The following is a 13,902-nucleotide window of genomic DNA, read 5'->3' as shown; positions in this document are numbered from 1 at the left end:
CAGAGTATTCACAGAATGCCTTGCTATAGTCGCAATGTCGCTGTGCAGACTGAGACTACATCTAATCTAATCTAGGTATTTATATTCTGCCTAACCTAGACATGGCTCAAAGTGAATCACAGTAGATATAGAAAATACAATGACCACGAATTACAAAATCACCAGTAGATTAATTCAACATAAAGTAACATAAGTTCCTAAATACATAGCAAATAAAGATTGAATAAATAAGCTTTCATTTGTTTTCTGAGTACTGGGCCATTCATCGCATATTACTAGGTAATCTATTCCATAAATCAGGACCATAATCCAAAATAGATTTCTTTCTGGTAGATACTACACACAGTATTAGATGGTATCAAGAGTCTAAGTTCCTGTGTAGATTGACGTGTTCTGGCGGCTGAGTACAGTACAGTTGAATCCTAAAGGTACTCCGGCGCAAGACCATATAATATCTTAAAGATGAACATAAACAACTTGAAGTGAACTCTTGCTTTGACTGGGAGCCAGTGTAACCTGTGTTTCCCTACTTGGATAACATAACAATATAATTTATAGTCTGCCATTTACCTTGCGGTTCAATGTGGGTGACATCTATAAGAAGCTGGACAAAACCAGGAAAAAGACATTAGCAGTGATACACAATAGCCCTATCTTAATTATTCATATTTGAAACATATTTTCTAAACATTCCATATCTCTTTGTTCAACTTCACTGCCACCAATTTAAATCTTTTCAAGTTTCTTAGTGTTGGAAAAATTACTGATCTGGTGGGCTTGATTTTCTTCTAAAAAAATAAAGTGGTCCAGCAAGTATAATGGAGCTAACCCATACAACTCCTTGAAGAGAAGACAACCAAAGTTGAAAAGAACTCTGGCGTAAACAGGAAACCAATGACTTTTTAAAAAATAGATTGATAAACTATTGTATCTCTCTAATGAATAAATGAGATGCAATGCCATGTTTTGAATAGTTTGGAGCCTCTTAAACAATAGGTTTGAGGAACCCAGATAAAATAACATTGTAATAATCCAGGAGGCTCAAAACCAGTGATTGAACAATTAACTGAAAATGTTCCTGATCAAAATATTTGCAAACCTGGCAACGATTGGGTTAACAAATTGATCTGGGGCTCCAAAGACAATCTGGCGTCTAAATAAACACCCAAAACTTTTATAAAGGGTGAAAATTTGTACTCTAAAATCTTCACATTTTTTCTTCATCATCAAGGGAATCACTAATCAATAAGAATTTAGTTTTTTTTCTGCATTTAGTTGAGCTTATGCATTTTCACCCAGCAGTCCAAAGTATCCATTATGTTATATAGTAAAGACAGATTTAATGACACTGAAGAAGTTGTAGGAATCATAATGGTGATGTCAGCATAACTACATAGATAAACACCTAGCCTCTCCAGAATACGTATAAACGTTAAAAAGTATAGGAGATAATGGGGACCTCTGTGGGACAGCACTCAGATTAGTCCATCTTTTTGATAACGTACTATCCATCTTGACTATATAGGAATGTTGTTTAAAAAAAAATTGTGATCCAGTTGTGTACTTTCTAAAAGCCTAAGTAAAATTCATGGTTTACTAAATCAAAAGCACTAGATAAATCAAACTGCAGAACCAAAACTGCCTTACTTTCACATAAGGTTTTACGAATGTTATCCAGAAGGGAACCAAGAACTGTCTCAGTGATGAACAATTGTAAAGAATGTAATATATTGTGTTGACTCCATAAAAACCACAGAAACGAGTGAATAAAAAAGAAGTGTTTTATTAAAACAGTACATAAGTAATGCCACACTGGGAAAAGACCAAGGGTGCATCGAGCCAGCATCCTGTCCACAACAGCGGCCAATCCAGGCCAAGGGCCTGCTCACCACACGAGTGGGTCTAAGTGTGGTGAGAAGTGGAAAAAGTGGTTTGATTTTTTTTACTATTAGGGGTAGACCCTGTTACCCACCCCTTGTAGTTTTTTTTTAAACCCCTGACGCAGCCTGAGGGTGAAACAAGGCGGTAGAGGGGAAATATGATAGAGACATTAAATACCTACATGGCATAAATGCATAGGAGATGATTCTCAGTTTTTTTTGTTTTTTTTGTTACATTTGTATCCCATGCCGCACTTTCCCACTCATGGCAGGCTCAATGCAGCTTACATGGGGCAATGGAGGGTTAAGTGACTTGCCCAGAGTCACAAGGAGCTACTGTGCCTGAAGTGGAATCGAACTCAGTTCCCCAGGACCAAGCCACCACCCTAACCACTAGGCCACTCCTCCACTGTTGCTACTATTTGAGATTCTACATGGAATGTTGCTATTCCACTAGCAACATTCCATGTAGAAGTCGGCCCTCAATGTGGCCGCGCAGGCTTCTGCGAGTCTGACGTCCTGCACGTACGTGCAGGACGTCAGACTCACAGAAACAGAAGCCTGCGCAGCCTTCTATATGGAATGTTGCTAGTGGAATAGCAACATTCCATGTAGAATCTCCAATAGTAGCAACATTCCACCTAGAATCTCCCATAGTAGCAACATTCCATGTAGAATCTCCAATAGTATCTATTTTATTTTTGTTACATTTGTAACCTGCGCTTTCCCACTCATGGCAGGCTCAATGCGGCTTACATGGGGCAATGGAGGGTTTAAGTGACTTGCCCAGAGTCACAAGGAGCTACCTGTGCCTGAAGTGGGAATCGAACTCAGTTCCCCAGGACCAAAGTCCACCACCCTAACCACTAGGCCACTCCTCCAGTTGAAAGGAAGCTCTGGAACAAGGGGGTAGACTCAGACGTAACCTGAGGAAATATTTCTTCATGGAATGGGTGGTGAATTTCCTGCTACTGAATGGTAGTGAGTGGAGGTCAACCTGGGCATATCATTTTTACTTCATAGGAATTTAGTCTCCATGTTTATTCAAACCACCTTCACTGCGCCACTTCTCTTCATGATCCCTGTCCAGGAATGAGAGACTTTGTTTTAACTAAAGCCTTTCAGCTTGACCTGGATTTAATGTGTAGTGGATGGAAGCATAGATATAGTTCCTGAACCAGAAACTTCAAGACATGAGTTTCCTAGTATTAACTGGCACTCCCAGATTCTTTTGTAAACACAACAATCTGGACTGCTGAGAAAACTTTAATATTAATTTTTTTTTTAGAAAATGTTCTTGTTAATGTTCAGGCTTAGCTGCCAGAGATTTAATTGCTGCTGCTTCCCACCCAGTCCCAAGTGATGCCAGACCAAGGTTCTGAAGAGAACTTTTCAGTAAATGATATACATAATAAATTGTGTGACTTGATAACTTCTGCTTTTGCAGTACATCTTGTAGAATGGATATGATAACCCTGTTCTCTCTCTCTCTCTTTTTTTTTTTTAGACACTACCTGTAAGATGGTGAGGTGGCTGTCGGCTAAGTTAGGGCCCACTGTCACATCCCGAACCATAGCTCGGAACCTATTGCGTCTGCTTACGTCCTGTTTTGTTGGTAATGTTTCCCTCTTTTTTAATGAATAAAATAACTATTTTGCACTGTTGTAATACTTATTTTCTTTTTCCTTATCAAGTAAGTACAGTTTGAAGGTTTATTAGCTGCGGAATTGTTTTCTGACCCTCCACGGAATTATTTAAGAGAGCCTCACCTGAAGCTATAGGAAGCATCTGCCAGTGGGGCAGATTCACCCAGTTTGAGATTGGAAGGAAGGCTGTGGTATATATGAAATACAGGAGCAATAACTATATCACTAACACTATTGAAGAATAAGCTGGGTCAGCAGAAGAACTCTGTCTTCTGAGCGCAGTAGTCATAGAGGAGGTCCTGCCTTAATATACAGGTACTGTGGCAGGAATCTGGGAACTTAGCATCCATCACTAGTAAGTGATGGTCCCATTTGTTAGGGTGTGGTATTGCTTCTGGTTCTGGTAAATGGCTCTTTGGCTTCTTGAGGAACCAAACCCACACTGAATCGGATTGGTAATCTCAAGACACCGTATCTGATGGCTGTCCCTCCCTCCTCTTCTGCTCAAAACATCTGGAAATCAGAGATGAAACATAATCATTTAGAGGAACATATAAAGCCTGTCTGTCCTGCCCAGTTTACTTCCTGTTACATTTGATTTCCCAGCTGCTTTCTGTCTTTTCCTTCACTAATTTGCCAGAAAGGACTCTCTGTTTTATCCCACTTCTGTCTGGTTTCTGTTACTGTTTTTGCTCCACTAGGAGGTGGCTTCGTAACTACTGCCAGTTGTGTTTTGCCAGGTATCACAGAGCAGTCATCATTGTCACCTCAACAGGCAAATTAATGTGGCCCATACAGTAGGACAGGTGTCACGGAGCTGGGAGATGAGGGCTCTGGTCAGCCTGAATTCACAACTGAATAGCCCCTTATGCAACAATAAATATTCAAGAAAACCTATCAACTCTGAGCTCTAGAGATGAATTGAAGCTATTATAATATAGCAGCAGCATTCACACAGCACTGCAGAAGATGATTAATTTGGTTCTAAAAGTTTCCGGTGCTAAGATCCTCCGAGGGAGGGTGTGACTTAGGGTCACACAGTTGTGCATAAGTTATGATCTCCAGATTCACAGCTCTGTGTTTTAATCATCATGTTACAGTCAGATTATCCAAATAAACTCTCCTCCTTTCCTTGTTTTTTTCACATAGTGATATTAAATGCTTGAATATTTTAATGTTTAATGCAGACATCATATCCACTCTTCTGACTTCGCCTAACAGAGCTATTTACAAAAGTAAAATTAAAACTAAAATAAAAGATTAAAGGAAATGAACATAAATATTGACAGTAATGGAGAAGACAAAAGAAAGAGAAGGCCAAACGATGCCTCCTGCATTCCGAGTTCCAGGGCACCCCCGAAAAGCTTGAGAGAACAAAATGGGCTTTCAACAAAACCCTAACTTTAAATATGATTACTCTGTGCATAGGGTAACTGGCAAAGTGTCCAAAGCATGTTTCATTATAGCGGGTTCTTAACATGTGATGTGAATGATCAGCTCTTGAGAATAGGCGTTCCACCCTGCAGAAGTGGTTCCTTAGCTGTCAGCTTCCAAAGGGGAGCAGGAATGATGAAACAACTAGAAGCACCAGGAGCCAAAGTGACATAGATTAGGGAATTTAACCTCAAGATATTGTTAAATTATGTAACCTGGCCACTAGATCACATATAAAAGTGTGAAAGGACCTTTTGATTATAGGATGTTCCCATTATCTTCAGTCCATAGCCCTGTGCAAAGAATTTCTACCATGGTACTGAGTTCTTTTCAAGCTTGTGATTTTTTTTTTTCTTCACAGGTCCCCATAGGCATCAGTTTGTGCCAAGTGGAAATGAGAACTATCCTCTCAACAGAAACATTTATCAAAAGAGACTGGGTGCTGGGGGGACCAGTTGTCCAAAGCTGTTCTGGACTGTCTGATGCATGTGGCTCATCTTTATGGAGAGCCTGTCCTCACCTATCAGTACCTTCCATACATCAGTTACCTGGTCAGTACTGGAGACAGGAGAGAGGAAGAAACATTGCTTTCACTTTGTCTTTGTCTATCGTTCTGTTCATATAACCAGATGAAGAGGGGGGAAACCCATTTTACTTGATGGCTTTTCTGTTTCTCTCTGTTTCACATTCTTGGTATGCACAATGTTTTTTTTTTCTTGTGGGTAACCACTAGTAACAGCCTGCAGTCTTTATGGCTATTAGCTTGCTCTCCTTAAAAACAGAGAGAATACTTTGATCTTATTTTGATGCCCTATTCTATGGGTTGTTTCTTTGCTGTCTTCTGTTTTATTGTTCCCAGTTTTTTGTTTTTTTGTCCCTGGGACTGTAACCCACCTTAAAGCTTTTTTGGGGGAGACTGGCAGTGTAGCAAATACTGCAAATTTATAATGAAAAAGAGGCATACATAAAACAAAATCTCTGTGCAATAGGGTGCTCACCCCGTTGGGATGCTTAGGGCACTTCTGGTAGCTATACACACATAATTGAGGTGCCTTTTGAAAGAGTAAAAACTTTAGTTTGATGAAAAATAGTGTTTTGTGACAAAAATAAAAGCAAAACTCTGAATAATATGACACGTATGCATTGGCTTATGGCTGCCATATAGTGTCCGTGTGGTCAGCACGACCAACCATGCAATTCCTGTCCCAGAATGACAATGTGGGATGCAATTTAACTTTTGCAATTGTTGCATGCTACTTGTTTCGTATATAGAAATCTCAGATTTGTGTGAACAGTGTTATGGGACTCTTGCCGTTCTCACAGAAATATTAAGGTTTCGAATTAAAGCAAGCAAAATTGTAGATTGTTGAAAAATAGTAGTTTTCAAAAAAGTCACATGAACTCACTAAAAACTGAAATGGACACCAGGAGGTGCCCTTGTTGGGGAGTGAATGGTGGTTTGTGTGCATGGCAAGCCAAAAGAAAAAAGAGCTCATTGCAGGGTTGCCCTACTACACTGAGAAACATGTTGGGGCATCCCCAGCCCATGGAAGACAGCACTTGCAGTACAGCATGCACCAGTGTTAGCAGGTCAGTAGCACAGGGACACAGGAGCAATTGTTTAATAGGGAGGAACAGATATATAGAACAGGAGTCTAAGCTCAAGGTGTGTCTCAGAGCAGCTGGCCAGCAGACTTCATAGCCTGGAGAATGAGTGTAACAGATGGTAACTTTTGGAGGCAGAGATGGGAGGAAGTTACTAGACAAAGTGAGCTGCCCTGGCCTCTTACAGACTGTGAGGAGTAGAAGCACTGCAGTGCCTGAACTAACACAGGAGTCAGGACTGGAACTATGGGGTGAGAAACGAGGGCCCAAGCAAATGTGGTAGGTCAGAAGGCATCTGAGAGGGAAGAGAAGTGGGGTAGATATGACAAGGAGTTCAGAGGAGCGGAGTCGGGGGCTAGCAAAAGCTCAAGAGTCAGGGGAAGCAGCAGTAGGGATGGATGTTCTGAAACGGTAGCCCAACAGAACTGAGTTTCTAAGGCCAGTTTGAGAAGGTAGTCCGTTCTACCTCAAGGTTTGCACATTCCTCTGAACCACAACTTTGTTGTCATCTAATGAGGCCAAATTTTCCACCAGTTTTACTACATTTCCAGTTGTATCTGTTCATCTGTGAACTGCATAAATATGAATGGAAAAAACAAGTATTGATCTCTCTTGGGGGTTAGTTTTGCACATACTGTGACGGTAATGAACCTGACTCCTAAGCCAGGGTATGTGGAGTATGATCTCAGTCTGTCAGATTTATTGCTAATGCTTTCCATAGTACTTGCATCCTGCCTAAGAGAGCATCCTTCTGGATTTATAAGATGGAACGTGTATATGCAGCTTATCCAGATGTTCTTGAAAATTCCTTGTAATCTGGGAAATATTTCTGTATCTTTCTGCCACGTTTTCTTGATCTCTGAATGCATTTCTTGATATTTGAGGATCTTTTTTCTCTCCATCCAATTCACAGAATACTCACTTGGAACTGACATCTTTGATTAATGCCTTTCTAGAGTAATTTCTCCCCCCTTCCACCCCCGTACTACTATGTCTGATTTCCTTGCATCTATAATTCTCTTTGGATCATGATCCCAGTGCTTTTCCGATATAGCAATATTGTATGTTTACAAAGTTTCCAATGAATGAGATGTTCTATCTAATTGTGTTTTTCTATGTAGAAATTTTCTACGATCAGAAACTCCACAGCCTGATATGAGATGAACGACTGACTGTTTCCAGCAATTTCTTATGGCAGACATTTGTAGATTCTGTATCATTTTTTTTCCGTGCTTGCTGTGAACCATCTTGATCCATAATTGTTGTCCTAAGCAGCTATCATTGCTCATCCTTAGGTTCAATTCACTTTTTCTTAACCCTTTGTGTGCCTGGTTTTGCTCATCAAATGGTTTCTGGAGTAGCACTTTGTATTTGCCACTTGTTTCCCCCCCCCCCCCCCCCCATTTGTTTTATCTAATTCTTTGATATTTTTTTCTTTTTCACAAATTCTGTTGCTTCCTTCCCTTTATGTACCTATGGATACTCCTCGTTCTTTCTACTTGTTGAAATGCCTTGTCTGAGCTTAATGGTTTCTGGATGTTTATTTTCATATTTTGCATATTGGGATCTGATGGCATTGTTAAATAAGCCCAGATGTTTACGACAGTATAGCCAACAATTAAAGCAAAAAATGTGAAGGTAAATCCTTCAAATACTTCTGTTCAAACAACATACAAATTGATGGAAAGAAACAGTCAAAAATCAACTGGCAATTCAACTGAACCGTATTCCAGATTATGAATACGAGAGATGACGCCTCACGAAGCCCCCGGCTACACATTTGAAAGCTCACAGGGGCTGGACTGCTTCATCATCGGCAACCACCTCTACAAATTTTTCTCTTATTGCTTTTCCTTTACTTAGAAATTTCATTATACATAGCACTTAGCTTAAATTCCATCTGGACTCCCAAGACGCTATAAATGACCATGACAGTACGCCATAGGTACGACAGTATAGCGCCATAGGTACAGTGGTGGAAATAAGTATTTGATCCCTTGCTGATTTTGTAAGTTTGCCCACTGACAAAGACATGAGCAGGCCCATAATTGAAGGGTAGGTTATTGGTAACAGTGAGATAGCACATCACAAATTAAATCCGGAAAATCACATTGTGGAAAGTATATGAATTTATTTGCATTCTGCAGAGGGAAATAAGTATTTAATCCCTCTGGCAAACAAGACCTAATACTTGGTGGCAAAACCCTTGTTGGCAAGCACAGCGGTCAGACGTCTTCTGTAGTTGATGATGAGGTTTGCACACATGTCAGGAGGAATTTTGGTCCACTCCTCTTTGCAGATCATCTCTAAATCATTAGAGTTCTGGGCTGTCGCTTGGCAACTCGCAGCTTCATCTCCCTCCATAAGTTTTCAATGGATTAAGGTCTGGTGACTGGCTAGGCCACTCCATGACCCTAATGTGCTTCTTCCTGAGCCACTCCTTTGTTGCCTTGGCTGTATGTTTTGGGTCATTGTCGTGCTGGAAGACCCAGCCACGACCCATTTTTAAGGCCCTGGCGGAGGGAAGGAGGTTGTCACTCAGAATTGTACGGTACATGGCCCCATCCATTCTCCCATTGATGCGGTGAAGTAGTCCTGTGCCCTTAGCAGAGAACACACCCCAAACATAACATTTCCACCTCCATGCTTGACAGTGGGGACGGTGTTCTTGGGTTCATAGGCAGCATTTCTCTTCCTCCAAACACGGCGAGTTGAGTTCATGCCAAAGAGCTCAATTTTTGTCTCATCTGACCACAGCACCTTCTCCCAATCACTCTCGGCATCATCCAGGTGTTCACTGGCAAACTTCAGACGGGCCGTCACATGTGCCTTCCGGAGCAGGGGGACCTTGCGGGCACTGCAGGATTGCAATCCGTTATGTCGTAATGTGTTACCAATGGTTTTCGTGGTGACAGTGGTCCCAGCTGCCTTGAGATCATTGACAGTTCCCCCCTTGTAGTTGTAGGCTGATTTCTAACCTTCCTCATGATCAAGGATACCCCACGAGGTGAGATTTGCGTGGAGCCCCAGATCTTTGTCGATTGACAGTCATTTTGTACTTCTTCCATTTTCTTACTATGGCACCAACAGTTGCTCCTTCTCGCCCAGCGTCTTACTGATGGTTTGTAGCCCATTCCAGCCTTGTGCAGGTGTATGATCTTGTCCCTGACATCCTTAGACAGCTCCTTGCTCTTGGCCATTTGTAGAGGTTAGAGTCTGACTGATTCACTGAGTCTGTGGACAGGTGTCTTTCATACAGGTGACCATTGCCGACAGCTGTCTGTCATGCAGGTAACGAGTTGATTTGGAGCATCTACCTGGTCTGTAGGGGCCAGATCTCTTACTGGTTGGTGGGGGATCAAATACTTATTTCCCTCTGCAGAATGCAAATAAATTCATATACTTTCCACAATGTGATTTTCCGGATTTAATTTGTGATGTGCTATCTCTCACTGTTACCAATAACCTACCCTCATTATGGCTGCTCATGTCTTTGTCAGTGGGCAAACTTACAAAATCAGCAAGGGATCAATACTTATTTCCACCACTGTATATCTTGTTTCTATGAGGCCCATTCCTCCTCCAGCTCAGAGAATGTACAGTTTCGGCATACATTGCTTCTTATAAATAACCTCATGAGCCTGGAGGAGTGTCCTTGTCCATACATTTAGTTTCTCAAGATCTTTAAGAGGTCAGTTCCAAAATTGTACAAGAGTATGGGAATTTCCAACCAGTTAATAGCTTATATCTTTTTCCATGATGTTAATGCACTCTTCAATATCAATTTACTCTTATTAATATTCTTTACTGATCTTTACACTCAATAATTTATGCTCGATTGTTTGTCCCTCTTCTTTACGTACCTTCCCATTCAAGTTTTTATTTCACAGTCATCAGTCAGAGGAATGTTTTCAGTTTTGTTCAATTTTCTCTAAGGAAAGTTGGCTTAGCTTATTTGTTAAGGGCAAAAGTCATCTTGATATCATCTGAGAAGCACCTCGCTACATGGAGGAGTTCTGCTAATTGTTGGCCACTGGAACTGTAGAGCTTTACAAGAAGCAAGTGCTATGTAACCTCTATACCTTACTGAATCTTGACGTTAAGAGTGACAAACTGTCCATACTTCGGATGGAGTATAGTTTTGCCACATTTTCATAATGATCTTGATGGACTCGATCAGTTCAGGTCTATTTTATACATTTTGAGACAATTTATTATCATGGAATATGGGATGCTACTGAAGGCTTTCTTGTATGTATTTCATGCTATACTGAGATTTTTGCTCCTCTTAGCACTGGCCATGATGACATTATTCAGCATTAACTGGTCTTTGATTCCATATGCTCCCTTCTTATTGCCTTTTCTGCTCTATGCCATGTTTTTTGGAGTAGATATGATCATCTATTTCATTGACATCTATTGCAGTGAATAACTTATAAACTGTAGACAGGCAAGTTATGGGTGTGTAGGTTTTGGGAACCTTGCTTTGGAAGTGTTATTCCTGTGCCATTGTGGTCTGACTGCCTGACCAATTAATTTTTGCAGTCTGCCAGTCTTGTGGGGGTGATGTAAACTTTTTCATCCAAAAATTGGTGACTCCATGTGGGCCGGGGCTCTTTTTTAATCTGTTTTCCAACTTTTTGTTGTTATTCAGGCCATGCTATAGCTTTGTTTGCCTTTTCCAATTCTCCCATGTGCGGGGTAATCATTCTGCTTCTCAATTGTACTCTGCAGGGTCCTCATAGTAACATAGTAATGACGGCAGATTAAGACCTGCATGGTCCATCCAGTCTGTTCAAGACATTCATACTTAATCTTAGTTTCCCATGGCGCAGACCATAGAAATCTGCCTGGCATTGGCCTACATTTTCAAATACTTGAGGTGCCATCAAAGCCCAATCCAGCCCAACCAGATCTGTCTAGCCATAATCAGGACACACATTATAGGAGTCTGCCTGACACTAGCCTTACATTCCAACTACTGGATTTGTTGCTTAAGCACAGCTCATTTTTTTTTTTTACTATATTCTCTCCTTTGAGCTTATCCCATGCATTCTTGAGTTCAGTTACCGTTTTCATCTCTACTACCTCCCGCTGCTGCTGCTACAACTACACTCATAGACCACCAGGGATTGTAAAATAGGCTTAAGGAGATTATCAGTAGGGGGTAGGCTGTTGAGGGGTCTGAGAGGAGGGGCAACTCCTGTTTGAGGAAGGGGAGGATGGAGACAAATGGGACAAGCATAAATATCCAGCTTCTGCTGAAAATTAAAATAACCTTTCGGTCAAAGCCGAAACCAGCAGAAAAAAAGATTTTAGGCTGTTTTCAGTCTGTAACCAAAACCAAATTCAGTCAGCCTCTATTATGGATCTTAAATTTGCATCCATTGCTTGTTGGAGCTTTTCGTTTGGCAATATTCTACTTTCCTCCAGTTTTTGGCAAACACTTTTGTATATCCTCTTGATTTAAATATAAGATTTGTAGCATAAATGTAGCAGTATGTTATCAGAGTCCTCTTAATTTTAAAATTAAGTTCGTGGTTTATCTACTACTATGTTGATCCATGGACAAGTCTACTACGGTCTTCATCTGCAGCAAGGGTATTATCATCATCTGCAGTGTTTACATTATCGCTACCACCATCTCTAGTTAGAGTTCATCGGCTACTGGCAAGCACCCTTTTTATGTGCACCCAAAATCATTTTCTCACTCTGATTCTCTAGGTTTCCCCGAGCAGTGGTGGCCGATTAAACAGCCGGAAAGAAGCTTCGTTACTGGCAGCTGTGTCTGTAATGCAGAGGATCATTGTTTACCTCTCGGACACTACACTGATGGACATTCTTCCCAAAATCAACCAGGAAGTCCTCCTGCCTGTTCTGGGTTTCCTAACCTCTCCCACCACCAGGTAATCCCGAATACAATAAACTGTGTATTACTTTATCTTTATTCTGAAGGAGTGATTTCTGCTTTGGTGAGTTTTTTATTTTATATGTTTGGAATCACCAATCTTTCTATTTAAACTTTCAAACATTGAAGGTTGAGTATGCTGCAGGTTGGAGCATTCACAGCCCTGGGGGGGGGGGGGGGTGAAGGAGTAGGACTGGGTCGTTGTGTACTAGTGACACCTAGTGGCCAAACTCATTGTTCCTTATTTGTGAAGTTACTCTTGCAGTGGCTGAGCTGAGATGGTGGAATATTTAAAAACAAAAAACTTCATGTAATTGTGAATGAGGGTATATGGTGGCATAGTCTATCAGAAGTTGGTTAAAAGTGATCTGAAGCTTTAAATGATCAGGAGAAAACTGCCATGCTAAAAGAAAAGCTCACATACATTTCACTGCTGGAGTCTCCAGCAGGCAGTTTTTTTTTGAGGAAACACTCGCTCCTGCGTCCCAGGTTAGCCCTGCCAAGACACTGCTGTGAGGAAGCTCACACTGCTAGAGGGCTTGGGTTCTGGCTAACTGGGGGTGACATATTGCTTCTGTTGTAGAGGATGTCTAGTTATGAGACAGAACTCTGAGGTGTAACATGGAATTAGAGAGCATAACTGATGTTGTATATTCAGTTTCCCCAGTGGTTCCCAGTGCTCGGATTGCTCTGTGTGTAAAAGCTACAACCTCATTGCCTTGATCTGTTTACGAATTGGAACTGAGATGGTGCAGCAGCACCTGATGAGACTTTGCAGATGTTCTTCAGCACCTTCTCACTTCTTCAGCAAGCCCATGACCAGGTCTGATGCTTTCTCAAATAGGGTTTGTTTAATATTTATGCAATTCACATTTAAATTCAGAATTTGAAACAAGAATATAAAGCATAAAGGCTCAGGTACCTCCCCCCCACCCAAGACAAAAACAGTTCTTTACAAGATATCAGAGCAAATTCTCTGTATAATATTTTTATATAGCCCTTACAAATAAACAGGAAAATCAGGAGCCTAATAACCAAGCATAAACTCTTTTTTTTTTCTCTGCATTTGTTTCTGTGCTCACTAGAGAGAGGTAGAAACAGTCACTGAAAATGGGTATATAATTAGTTCACAGTATTACTTCAGCATGTATTAAGGTAATTTTAGAAGCCCTTTTCACATTCAGATCAATAAATGCAGCAAGCTGGGATTACATGGGCAAATGGCAAGGGAGGTATGGTAAGGTGAGACTAGGCCCACCACTAACCCAGAGAAACGTTAGTAACAACGAGGGTTGAGGAAAATCAAGGGCTGTTTTATCTTGCACTGGCTCAAACCCCCCCCCCCCCCCCCCCTTATTTCTTTAAGTGTGGATATAAAAGTGCTTTTTCCCCCCCTTTTCTTAAAGAAATTGTTGAATTGAACAACTAA

General features: G+C 41.0%; 1 protein-coding gene across 1 annotated transcript in view; it reads left to right on the top strand.

Annotated features, from left to right (window-relative positions):
* The window catches only part of WDR81 (WD repeat domain 81), an 80,963-nt gene that overhangs the window by 46,295 nt on the left and 20,766 nt on the right, over positions 1–13,902 (top strand). Inside the window, 6 exon segments of the mRNA XM_030186256.1 lie at positions 3,388–3,495; positions 5,322–5,395; positions 5,398–5,511; positions 12,290–12,471; positions 13,132–13,235; positions 13,238–13,296. Of these exon segments, the coding sequence (XP_030042116.1) occupies positions 3,388–3,495; positions 5,322–5,395; positions 5,398–5,511; positions 12,290–12,471; positions 13,132–13,235; positions 13,238–13,296 (641 nt within the window).

This window comes from Microcaecilia unicolor, chromosome 13 (genome assembly GCF_901765095.1).
Source record: "Microcaecilia unicolor chromosome 13, aMicUni1.1, whole genome shotgun sequence".
Classification (NCBI taxonomy): Eukaryota; Metazoa; Chordata; class Amphibia; order Gymnophiona; family Siphonopidae; genus Microcaecilia; species Microcaecilia unicolor.
Note: the sequence above shows the minus strand (reverse complement) of the source record. Positions and strands in the feature narration are given on the sequence as shown.